This window comes from Vespa velutina, chromosome 1, assembly GCF_912470025.1.
Source record: "Vespa velutina chromosome 1, iVesVel2.1, whole genome shotgun sequence".
NCBI lineage: Eukaryota > Metazoa > Arthropoda > Insecta > Hymenoptera > Vespidae > Vespa > Vespa velutina.
In genome coordinates this window covers 18,954,334-18,967,812 of record NC_062188.1, presented here as the reverse complement: position 1 = coordinate 18,967,812, position 13,479 = coordinate 18,954,334, and the positions used below count along the sequence as shown (strand labels likewise).

The window sequence follows — 13,479 nt, the reverse complement described above, 5'->3', positions numbered from 1 at the left end:
GAAACATCGAATGAAAATGAAAGAGTGAGATAGAAGAGATTCACCTTTTCGTTGCCCTTTCGTTTTCTTACACCTTTATTCTGAGGGTGTTTTTCCTAGCTGTTTGGCATAATGGAAGATCTTTTTCCTCTTTCCCTCTTTCTCTATCTCTCCCCCTCTCCCTCTCTTTCTCTCTCTCTCTCTCTCTCTCTCTGTATCTTTTTTTTTCAAGTACTGGTACGCGTTGATAGCGGTTGAAAATGGAATCGACGTGCTCGCGATAGTTTACTTCGTCTCGACTTTAACGAGGAACTCGAATGCAAATTCCGTTTTATCGTTCGCACGAGTACATATATACATATATATATATATATATATATATATATATATATATGTACACACACACACACACACACACACACACACGAGTTAATTTACATACATAGATACGTATGTATGTAGCGCTTATTCTGGAGGTTTGCGTTTTTAGCTGAAGAAGGAGAAGGAAGCCAAATAAGAGGGTGGTCTTAAATCTCTTTCCGCGTCTCGCGATCTTGACTTTAGTATTTTCCCGTATATCCTTTATACTTCCTTCTTTTCTTTTCTTTTATTTTCTTCCTTTTTTTTTCTTCTTTTTTTTTTTTTTTATTTCTTCTTCTCTTCTTTCCTTTCTTTTCATTTTAAGACTTCGTTCTCTCGAATATACATACCTGTTTCATTACTGATCTCGAGCTTTCGCGATGAAGAATTTACACAGATTGAATGCTCCTTCTACCGAGTAAATTATTAATCGTCGAGAAAAGAATATTTGCTCGTTTTCTTTCTCTTCCTCTTTTTTTTCTTTTGCTTTTTTTTTTCTTTTTTTTTTTTTTTTCCTTCTCTTTTCTCATTTCTCGTTAAATCGAACAAGAATTTCATCGTCTCGCTAAGTTTAATCCTAGTTGTGTACATATCAATATATAAAGTTGTGCACTTGGATTGCTCTATACCACCTCCTATACCTACTAAAGCACTTTAAACACACAGAACGAATAATTTTGACTCGGAGAAGAAAAAAAATACTGTATATAGTCTCTTTCTCTTTTTCTTCTCGGAAATAATGATAATCAATGCGCATTTTGAATTCTGTCGTTATAACGAAACAGAGAAAAAAGAAAGAAAAAGAAAAGAAAAGAAAAGAAAAGAAAAGAAAAGAAAAGAAAAAAAATTCGTGAATCATGCAACGCGCAGATTAATTTTGATTTAACTAGGATTAAAAAAAGAAAAACGAAATAATCGAATAATTTTACCTGATTAACGATGATTTCGATGACAGAATCTCGTCATTGTCGTAGTAAACATCATTGTCGTCGTTGTCGTCGTCGTCGTCATCGTCGTTGCATTGTCGTATGTTGATCGATGCGGATCAGAGTTTTGCGAGGAGGATCTCTTTCGAGCTAAAAGTATGCACCCTGACGTTTCCTTTAGCTCTTTCGGTTCACGACGGTCCAGGATGCGGGATTCGCGAGAACGACGTTGGTCGGCGACTCGCTTCGTCTCCTGAGGCTCTCCTGCGGCAGAAAGTGGCCGTCGAAATTATCTTTAGACTGCGAAAGGTGGTGCTAATGCCTTTGGTCCGGACTTTCCGGCCTAATTAGCCCGGAACCATTAAGTTTATCTACGAGCTACTACTATATCTTTCTCTCTCTCTCTCTCTCTCTTACATTCCCCCACCCTTCCCTTTCTCTCTCTCTCTCTCCCTTTCTCTCTCTATCTTGCTCATTCGAGTTCTCTTCCAAAACCCCCGTTGGGAATTGCGACGTCGTAGGGAAGTTTTGCTCTAACCTCTGCCTAACTTCGAAATGATTAAGCTCGAATAGGCGGATCCACGTCGTAACTGGTAAAAACTACCTTGGCTGTGATGATGTACGATCCTTACGCGTTACGTTATCTTACCGATCCTTTGAATTTTATGAAGCATTCCAGGAGAAATGGATGAATAACTCTCCTTTAAAGCACCTTACGTTAGTCGAACCACTAATGAAGGGCATCGATCGAAACGTAATTAATTTTGTATTACATAAGCGTGTACCACAGAAGGAGTAAAATTGATTATTATCGATGATATACGATATTATATCGTTGATTATTCTTCTTTGGCAAAGAAACCTTTAAGATCTTCTATTAGAATAGCTAAGAATGAAATGGATCGATCTCTATACCATCTCTCCTCGTTATGCGATTAAACCTCATGGTTTTGGCACGGGAGAACGAGAGTAATCGGAATCTAATAATAGTTGGATGCGCTTGGTGAATACGTTTTTGTAACTATGACCGAGGATGATAATGGCCGTTGCTTCTAATTAGTGCGAGCCATTAAATTTATCTATGATCGTTAGAGTCACAACAGCGTAACTTCTTGCTTGACCGGTGATAAAACGTTTATGCGTTTTCGTATTCACCTTTGAAATATCTGCGACGTATTTCCTTGCATCTTTGATTTTAAATCGTAAAGTATTATATGGGTTAAGTCATATTTATTTCTTTTATTGATACACGTAAGAATGAAATAATTTCTATAATAGTTTAGTTGTTAAGATTTTTAACGAAGACTTTTTCTTATCGATCCCTTTCATCGACGCAGCTTCAGTGATAATCGGTATATACCTCGCCATCGGCAAAGTTATCCTATAGTTAAACGACTGTCGCCTTACGTGGGGATACGCTAAGCTCGCTACCACATCTAGCATAGTTCGCAACTCCATTATAGTTCCGAGATGAGACCGAGCGTCATATAGGTACGTACGTATGTATCTACATACATATACATATACATATATATACATATATATATATTTTAGCTGTTAAGGTTTCACTAGAAAGCTCTTAGTACAAAACCTTTGATAAGGTATTAACGAGATCGGAAAACGATTTCTAAAACATCAAAGTTTATGAGCAGTACGATAAAGCTCTAACCCGGGATATGATAACAATGGATTAATCCATTAAAGAAACGTTTACATTATCCAAAGATATTTTTGAAATTTTAATTAAGACGATAACGTGAATTAATTTAATACTTCTTAATAAATCTAACGTTACCTAATTTTAAATAGCATCTCTTTAACGAGACCGTCGTTAAAGAATAAAAGACGTCCTTGTATATAACGCAGATATGAAAATTTTCGTTTAGTCATTGCAATTTATTCTCGAAACCTATTCTCTCGCATAATCTTTGCTCTCGCAACATTTAATTATTTTTAATATCCAATCATTTTCTAGATATTTTTTCGTTAATTATAATATTATTTTTATCTGGCACATTTTTGATTTGTACTTTGCCTGATTATCTCGGATCAAAAAAAAAAAAAAAAAAAGAAAAAAAAAAGTGGAGAAAAAGAAGCTTTATAACGAATAATCATATTTTTTATGTTTTTAATAAGCATATTTCTTATTGTTCGTTAGAAAGTCGCTCGTATTTTCTTTCCCTTTTCTCTCGCTGTTCTTATTTTTTCCTTTTGTTTTTTTTTCCTTTTTTTAATTTTTCTTTTCTCTCTCTCTCTCTCTCTCTCTCTCTCCCTCTCTCTCTCTCCCTCTCTCTCTCTTTTTCCTTTTGTTACATCGTGCCTTCCCATACGGCAGAATAGGGATCCTATCATCAAGGATTTTCGTGGTTGCCTTCGCAGATCCTTTTTGCGAAAAGCCGTTCTACGAGCTTGCAAAGAGCTCGCGGCAACTCATATTACCAGAGTGTTCCTTCCTTCCTTCCTTCCTTCCTTCCTTCTTTCCTTCCTTCCTTCCTTTCTTCCTTTCTGCCACCCTTTCTTCCTTCTTTTCTTTCCGCAACTCATCTCATTTTCTTCTTTCTCTCTCCCTATTCTCTCTCTCCCTATTCTCTCTCTCTCTCTCTCTCTCTCTCTCTTTCTCTCTATCTCTCCCTCTCTATTTTTTCTTTCTCCTCTTCTTTTTTCTTTTTTATTGTCTCTTTTTATTGCATTCTTTCATTCTTATAAAGCTCCTCGGTTCTTCTTGACATCCATACTATCTAGCTTTTAGGTCTTAAACCTTAGATAGAATTTCGATAATAAAGTCACCTTTATATGATCGTCCCTATGTATCTATTCAGGAAATATCTTGAATTTTCATGGAATTTTCAAATCCGCGTTGTTAGAGAATTTTAAATTTCCCTAATTTTCTCTTCTATAAAATATTAAACTCAAATATACGAAGCATATTGCCCTATGAAAAAGTATCTTTATTCACGTAGATGAAAATAACGATCGAAATCATACTATTGCTCGTAAATAAGAAATTTTCTCGTGAGATCATATCATTTTTGTTTTCTTTTCTTTTCTTTCTTCCTTTCTTTCTTTCTTTCTTTATCTTTCTACATCGAAATGTTTAATTAACGTCAAGATTGGCACCGTCATCCGTAGAAATTTCTTTATATATTCTTTATACAAATCGAATGCCTGAAAGATATTAAGTTTGAAGATATCAAAGAAAAGAAAAAAAAAAAAGAGAGAAAAAAGAGAAAAAAGAGAAAAAAAGAAAATAAAAATATTCTTTAGATATTCGTATATAATAATAATTATTACGATTATAGATAAACTCACCTTTGCGAAATAAATGTAATATCTATGTTGTCTCTTTCGTTCAAAATGACCTTGTAATAATAGTAGTAGTAGTCGTAGTAGTAGTAGTAGTAGTAGTAGTAGTAGTAGTAGTAGTAGTAGTAGTAGTAGTAGTAGTAGTAGTAGTAATAGGAAAAAAATTGGAGAAACGAATGGATAGTAGGAAAGTAAATAATACGAGATGTAACAAGAGATAATGATGTGACGAAGATGACGATCTATGGTTGTCGATGAACAATCGTTTCCTTGAATAATTAAAAATCGTAAGGAATGTTCTTGGTAATATACGATAGGAGAGCCCAAGAAGATTGTTGAAGACGAAGACGCGAATGCAGGAACCTTTGTAGGAATGGAGAAGGGGATGTGGGTAAGGCTACAACAAAACAAAACACGATGAATGTCCTGATGTGCAAGCTGTAAAGCATAAAAAAGAAAAAAAAAAAGAGATTAAATTACGTGAATCATTAATGGCATTAAAAATATTAGAAATAAATTTTATATATATATATATATATATACCTTGACAGTGCCGCTAGATGCGCTAGAAGCGGGCGAGCGTCACGTCCTCGGCGAACGAAGAAAACTTATCCATATCTTGAATGAAAAGGGCGAACGGCGCAGCGAACAAAGAAGAGAAAAGAAAGAAAGAAAAAGAAAAAGAAAAAAAAAAAAAGGAAAAAGAAAAAAATAAAGAAAAGAGAAAAATAATATAAAAAAGAAAGGAAAAGAAGAAAAGAAAACAAGAGAGAAATAAAAGGAAAAAGAAGAAGAAAAGAAAAAGAAAAAAACACACGTTGGATTAGTTTAGAAAAATATTAACGTTAGATCATTGATTATAATAAAAATTTGTATAAATACGATTATACAATTGTATTATCGATTATCTATTATTGTCATTGATCTCATTATATATTTATTTACATATATACGCTTTTTTTTTTTTCTTTTTTTTTTTTTTTTTTTTTTGATTACGAATAGAAAACCGTATTTTCATTTGTCATTCGATCGATAACATTACAATAGATAACAGACAAGGTTTTCTCGTCCTCGTACTACACAACTACTAACGGCATTATCTCTCTAAAGGTTTTCGACATGGCGTATGCGCTTCACGGTGACCCTTGTGAAACGCGAATACGAGAACCACACGGTCGTCCCAGAAACGGCCATAGTTCTATTTCCGTTCGCTCGTGAATCATCCTCGTTTCATCTATCTCTTTTAACGGTTCTACAACCATTATATATATACTTCGGTCATACGATTCTAGATCCTTACTATCGTATTATTCGATACGTTATTCTCGATCGTATATCCCTTTAGCTTTTCGTCAGGGGAAGAGAATGGGGGGGGGGGGGAGGAGGCGTAGGGATGGGCGGTGGCTAGGGAACAGGAGTTAAAATCAAGATCAATATCTTCGTTTAAATCATACGAAAGCACGCATACCCTGACATATTATACGGATTAACATTATTTATTTTAATGATCAGTTAATAACAGTTTTTAATGTCAGCTATCAATCGTTTAAAATATATTCGAACGGATATGCTAAGGGCCAAACGAAATACGTTGTATTTTCGATATGGGAACTAATTACTGATATAGGACATAATGCGTAAATGAGAACATTAAATCATCGGAATCGATGTTAAACATCGAATTGTCAATAAAAATTTAACGTTTACTCGACTCGACTCGACTCGACTCGACACAACTCTATTCGATACGATACGATACGATACGAATCGAATCGAATCGAATCAAATCGAATCGAGTTTACTCGTTGACGAGTAGTAATTTCATTATTATTACGTTAAAATCAGCTTGATCACGCTTACACCACTTTCCAAACTTCATTACGTACAGATCGATCAGTTTCCAACGTTGTTCGAGTAATTGATGGAAATGAATAATAAAAGGGGAAGGACATTAGAGTTTCGAAAATTTTGTTACTTCCATTATTGTTCGAATAATCTCAGTAATCTCGAGAATCGTCAGGACGATGCTACGAGAAGGATATTGGTAGAGAAGGGGGATATTACTAAGGTCGAAACCGAACGCGATGGTATATGTGGGGATAGTCGAAGTGTATATCGGATGTTGGTCGATGTATTGGACGGCACCCGTACGGTAATACGCATCAGACTACATTTCACGGTTGATCGAGATTCGCGCTAGCTCCATAGACAATTTCCCAAAGGGTTTCGGAACGGTATAATAGGCTAGCCAAGGTATAGCGTGGCTATCTAATTCTATGGCATTAGGTCGGAGTCGTGCGAAGGGATAACTCGGATAACTGCTGCTCTCTCTCTCTCTCTCTCTCTCTCTCTCTCTCTCTCTCTCTCTCTCTCTCTCTCTCTCTCTCTCTCTTTCGGGGTAAATTTGTCAATAGCGAAGATGTAGAAGGCGCTGATGGGGGTTGAGAGGAAAGAGGAGCGAAAGAGGGGAGAAGCGAGAAGAGAGATAGGAGATGGAGAAGCGGATGATCGTGCGTGATTTCAGACGAAAAGATATCTATCATGTTGCGTGCGTTATATTTTCCTTTGGTATATAAAATAATAGTCCCCTTTTTCGAAGGCAATCCTTCGAAACACAAGAATAATACATACTCTGATAATTTCTTATTTTCATAACAAAAACTCTAAATTTACAACGAACGAACGTTATCGTCCATATATATATATATATATACATATATATAAGAGACGGAATTGCTTATGAAGGAAATAGCAGCAATGGAGATTCACTGGGAGATAGAAGGCACGTCCTTTTTGCATATACATATATATATATATATACATACATATATATATATATATATATATATATATACATACATACATACATAGTTCGATGGTTAGGTGGATCGGGTCGATGGTACGTCGTCCTGCTAGTCGTCGTTATGGTTTAACGCGTCCAGCCGTGCAACGTCGTAATGCGAATTCATCGTCGATGAGAGCGTCGGGGCGGTCGCTCGTGTAAACATCGCGTGCAACTTCGTTTCGAGTGAGACAACAGAAATTCTGCGATTGCGCTTATATAGCGCGCACGTTTCGACGAAGGCCGTAAACCGTTCGAGCGACGATTCGAGAAATGATTCGAGCTTTGCTAGCTAGGCTCGATCTACGAAGTCAAACTTGTAGCTTTGTTGAAAGTTCAACGAGCGATTAAACATTCGTGAGTAACATACATATAAAATTGTTCGACCGTCTGGATCTTTGATTAATCAAATGTAATTATTTGGAAGAACTTAATAAGTTTCGTATTTTTTCACGTATATACTTTTTGTTTTTTTTCTATTCTTCTCCTTTTTTCTTTTTTCTTTTTCACATTCGTTCTTTCGTTTTACGTTCTATCTATTCATAAAAAAAGAAAAAAAAAAAAAGAAAAAAAAAGAATTAATGAAATTATTTCGTATAAACGAAACGTAATAAGATCCTTCGAATGGCACACGTTGGAACGTGGAAGTATGACGGTCGATCTATCCCCAGGCGGTACATTCTTTGTTCCATGCTTTCGTCGTGTATTCGTCACAATTAAATGTTACGTTTTATCTATTTTTATCTTTTAAAATCTTTTTTATTGATTACTTCGATATATATATATATATATATATATATATACGTAAATATTTGATTAGTCTATATGAAATATTTGATTAAATAATTAATCGATCGATCGGTACATCGACCAACCGATGAATCGATTAACGATTGTTCTTTGATTCTCTTTCATTCAATAATTTCTTCTGGTAGACGTCCAATGCTAACGTCCAGACAATATTCACTTTTTTTTTCTTTTTCATTTTATCCTCTCTTCAGATACGTTCGAATTAGCCGCGAGCACAAAATTGGAAATAGGACATTTTTCTCCTTCCTCATTTCTTCTTTATTTTCCTTTCTCTATATATTCTTTCTCTCTCTTTCTCTTTCTCTCCTCTTTCTCTCTCTCTCTCTCTCTCTCTCTCTCTTTCTCTCTCTCAACTTTCGTTTCTCCTTTTCGCTGTTATAGTCGCAGAAACATTTATCATTGGCCACGACAGCTTTATCGCGCGACGGCCTCGTTATTTTATTTAGTATAAAAAGGACAAAAAGGAAAATATAAAAAAATAAAAACAGGAAAAAGAAAGGAAAAGGGATAGTGCACGGAGAGGTGGGGAGAAATAAAGAAAGAAAGAAAGAAGGAAAGGAAGTGGAAGAGAGAGAGAGAGAGAGAGAGAGAGAGAAGCGAAAAGAAGCAATAGGAAAGAGGGAGATAAAGTCGAACGGTTCGTGGAGCTTATAATCGGTGCGTTCGATCGCACGTGAAAATTTATTCTGTGGTACCCATCAACCTTTGCGGTCGATATTTCAAACATTTTTTTTTTCCTTTTCCCTTTTTTCCCCTTTCTCCTTTTTTCCCTTTTTCTTTTTTTCTTTTTTTTTCTCCTTTTTTTTTTTTTTTTTTTTATAGATATACGTTTAAATCCGTCGATCGACGGCATATCGTTGTCTATCTCTTTCTCTCTCTCTCTCTCTCTCTCTCTCTCTTTCTCTCTCTTTCTCTCCGTCTCATTTATACGAACGATAGGACGAACGAAACGAAACTAAACGAAACGAACGAACGAACGTACGAACGTACGAATGAACGAATGAACGACCGCTTTAATTTACTTCTCATGTTCCTCGTTGGATTCATCGTTGTTATCCAGCTCTTCAGGCGTATATACGAATGCACGTATCCTTTGCAATAATAACCCTGTGGATAGGTGAAAAAAAGCGTGTTACGAACGTACAGAAATGAAATATTTTTTCTCCCCTTTGCCTAAGGACACATCAAAAAGACATAAAACGCGTGATCCTCGTAGTTTTAGTCCCCTTTTTTTTTCCTTTTTTTTTTCTTTTTCTTCTTTTCTTCTTTTCTTCGTTTATTTCGATCGTTCTCCATCGAGCGACTCCCTTTTCTTCTTCTTCTTTTTCTTTTTTTTTTTTTCTTTTTTTATTTTTGTTCCTCTTCATCGATCCCGTTACGTTCGAATTTTTATCGAGTTTTTATCGTAAAATGTCGTACGATCAAAAGCAATACCGTGTTTGTTACAATTTATACAATATTTGTATATCCGTATAAGATTTCGTAAGTTCAATCGTTTGTAAATCGGATTTTATATCGATTGAAGAGTAAGATCTTCAATAATGTTTGAATATTATTATCTATTTGTTTTTAGATAATAATATTAGATTTTCATTCATTTAAATGTCCAATGGTATCGTTATGATCGCAAAATCTATGATGGATGAAACACCAGGCAAGAATCGATGGCACATAATTTTCCTCGATAATGCGAGATTATTCAAAAGCAAGAAAAATAGAGATAGATAAACAGATAGACAGAGACAGACAGAGAGAGAGAGAGAGAGAGAGAGAGAGAGAGAGAGAGAGAGACACAGAGAGAGGGGTGGGAGGGGAAGGGGAACGTTGCAAATTTGGTCGACTAGAGAAGGGCGGAAAATTTAAAGTGCCCTTACCAGTGAACAATCGCGGAAAGCTAACAAGCTAAATGGGATGTAAATCTTCGTTGATTTTGCATTACGTCATTCGTCGGGATTTGGGAGATACGAATGAGAAAAAGATAAAAGATAGAAAGAGAGAGAGAGAGAGAGAAGGAGAGAGACTTGTAAATGCTCGTAAATGCGATGCAAGGCATTAAGCGAGCCAAAAGGGCCTCGAATATACGACACACCTTATTCTCCGATATCATTGCTTTTACAACTCTTACGTGAAAATTATTCAAACAACGAGGAAAATTTTCAACTGACGAGATTATTATATCATTCCTATTTCGTCATATCTAAGAGACACAAATCTGATGAATTTCTTTGTACTAAAAACTATTAATTGTTTACCTCATATCGTATATTTATACGAATAGAATTATATCCTTTCGTAGTATTTAATTGAATAAAAATTGTGTGATAAAATGCATAATTAGTAAAGAAATATTCGATAAAAATTATTAATACGATCGAATCTTTCCACATATTGATTACTTTCATAATTTTTTTATATATCTGTATTTACGTACGATCGATGTTAATAATTTTATAAATTAAAATTTTTATATTTATGTATATATACACAGATACACATACACACACATAGACATACATGTATGTATACACACACACATATATACGCGTATACAGATAATACTATCTGTTAATACCAGTGGAATGTTAAAATCACTATATTGTACGGTTGACAGGATATAAATTTCCAAAGTAAAGCGGAAATTGGAAGGCAGGTAGGATCGCGAGGTGGATTTACAGGAGGCAGAGGGACATATACATACATACATACATACATACATACATACATATATACATATATACACGGGTCGTTTAAAAACGGTTTCACCGCGAGAAGTCGGATACAACTGGGGGAGTGGGGGGAGGGGTCGAAGGGGATGTGGAAGAGTGGTGAGGGGGAAGGAGGAGGAGGAGGAGATAGGGGTATCGGTCGTTTTCATCGGATCAGACACGCAAATAAACGCATTGTCCTGTAGGGTACTCTCGTGTAATCGGCCGGTAACGCTCTTCTCTCGCATCGCTATGCCACTCGTCGAACGGATGACAAAATGCAAAATGGACGAAGATTTGCATCCGAACTACCTTGCTTCATGGGCTGCCGGTTCTCTCTCTCTCTCTCTCTCTCTCTCTCTCTCTCTCTCTCTCTCTCTCTGAGCGTTCGACATGCACGAGTTTTGAGAGTGGGATGAGGTAAAGGAGAGGAGTGGTGAGGAGAGACGTGGTAATAGTAGTAGTGGTAGTGGTGGGAGGTCGCTAACCGTACCGAACGAATGCTCTCTCGTTCGATTATGCGAACGTCCGTCGTATCGTCACGGTCGATGTGTGACCCGGCATAATTTTCCTAGCCCCTACCTAATGTCTTTCGAACTTACACGTTGTGCCCGCCAAGATACGCCTTTTTGATACTGACTATTATTCAAATCGATTATTAAACGTTTCTAAAATAAGATCTTTATTCGATGAAATAGGCGATATATTTCATTATATCATTATATCGAAGAGTATTATTTCTTAATATGTTTTAATACTTAGAATGTTTGTCGTTTTGGAAAAAGATCTTATATAGGGTGGCCATTGAAATATTGAATGATATAAAATGAAAATAACTTTTATAAATACATGTCTTCACATGTGGCCACCCTATATATATATATATATATGTGTGTGTGTGTGTGTGTGTGTGTGTTTAAGTACTCGTTGCATCATATCGTTTCTTTATCCGTTTAAAAGAAAAGTCGATTGCCGAGAAAATTTGTTTTATAGCATCTATGTATGTATATTGTGTGTGTATATGTGTATATATATATATATATATATATATATATATATGTATATGTATAATATATATGTATTAGTTTTCGTGGGATAGAAGTTCTTTTTTCGTTCCTTTCAGTAGAATTTAAGTACGATCAACTCGCTTGTAGAGTATCGAAGAAATCACGGGAGAGTGGAAGAGGAAAGTCAAAGTTTTGCTTGGGGCTCGCTCGGTTGCGGAACTTTTTAACCGAATTGAGTTTTGCATCCTTTCAACAACTATATACGCACACAGACACACACACACACACACACAGACACACACATATAGTTGAGATATGTATACGTATTGCATAAGAATACGAGTATGGCTAAGGTGAAAGTGATATGAGTTACGAAGTTTAGTAATATTTTTCTGGAAATTCTATCGGGAGTACGCCTCGAGTTAGGTAATACGAGTCCTTCTTTGATACTTTTCAAAAACGTTCATTTTAAATTTCGACGAATCGAAAATTAAATCTCCGCTCCTTTGTAGATCAAAATATACTATCGTATAGATTTTATATTTTGATAACACGAAACGCTTGATTCCGATTTGGCCGAACGAATTTATTACTTTACCGAAATTCCTTTTAATACTTTTAATCGAAATCGATTACGTGGATGTTGCCTTTCAGTAAATTTTTTCCTTTTTTTTTTTTTTTTAGTATATTTTTTTGTGTTACCATCATCGCTGAATTCAATTCTCCCCTGCCCCTCTCTCCTATCCCCTCTCCCTCCTATCCCACCTCTTCACGCTTTCCGTTCTAACGTTGAAAGCATTTTTGTTTGCTTGCTAGGGAAAAATAAATTACGCCGTTCGACGAATTTGAGGAATACTTAGTCGATGTGAAACGAAGTTTTTCCTAGCGAGAAATATCTATTTTACGATAATCAATATTAACTGTTAGTCAAATAAACGAAAAAGACCGGCTAGAAATTATTTACTCGTCGAAAAGGCCGACATATTCGTTCAAATAAACGTAATTCGAGCCAAGCATTAATCCATTTAGATGGTCGATCGAAATTCAAGGCATTAATAGTGCGGTAATTGTACCGATCGTTTTCATTTGTCCTTGAATTATTTCCAAACATTCACCCAATAGATATTAAATTTATGTGGCCGCTTTATAGGACATATATGTAGATTCGTTATCAATTCAACGGTGTAATTTCCATTCATTTTTGGTTGAAATTATATCGCCGACGAGTATAAACATCCAGTTGATATACGAGAACGTTTTACTTAGGCTCATTAAAAAGCAATAGAATTATTCTTTTAGTATCGTGGCATTTTATCATTTCAATATTATCCACCGTATCCTCCGTATCCTCATCTGACGTTCACGTCAGTGTCCTATCAAAAATACTTTATGCAAAAGTCAGTCTTTTCCGTCTTTCAAAAATCGTTAGATGTCACCTTTCACTACGTTCCAAGTTCTCGAGCAATTTTTTCCCCATCAACGCGCACAAATTCTTAAAGAAAAGATTTCAAAGGCGTTTCTATTTTCTCGGTAATTTCGTATCTCCC

The 13,479-nt window shown here is 35.6% G+C and overlaps 1 protein-coding gene and 1 long non-coding RNA gene across 2 annotated transcripts in view; one reads left to right on the top strand and one right to left on the bottom strand.

The window, feature by feature from the left end:
• LOC124946524 (protein vein) overlaps positions 1-13,479 on the bottom strand; it is a 245,941-nt gene that overhangs the window by 8,149 nt on the left and 224,313 nt on the right. Inside the window, exons 6-8 of the mRNA XM_047487431.1 lie at positions 5,112-5,186; positions 4,575-5,006; positions 1,269-1,529 (exon numbers count right to left, since the gene is read on the bottom strand). Coding sequence (XP_047343387.1) covers positions 5,134-5,186 — 53 coding nt within the window. The 3' untranslated portion in view covers positions 1,269-1,529; positions 4,575-5,006; positions 5,112-5,133. The remainder of the gene's footprint in view (positions 1-1,268; positions 1,530-4,574; positions 5,007-5,111; positions 5,187-13,479) is intronic.
• LOC124946863 overlaps positions 1-13,479 on the top strand; it is a 160,289-nt gene that overhangs the window by 9,006 nt on the left and 137,804 nt on the right. The gene's annotated exons all lie outside the window — the stretch shown is intronic.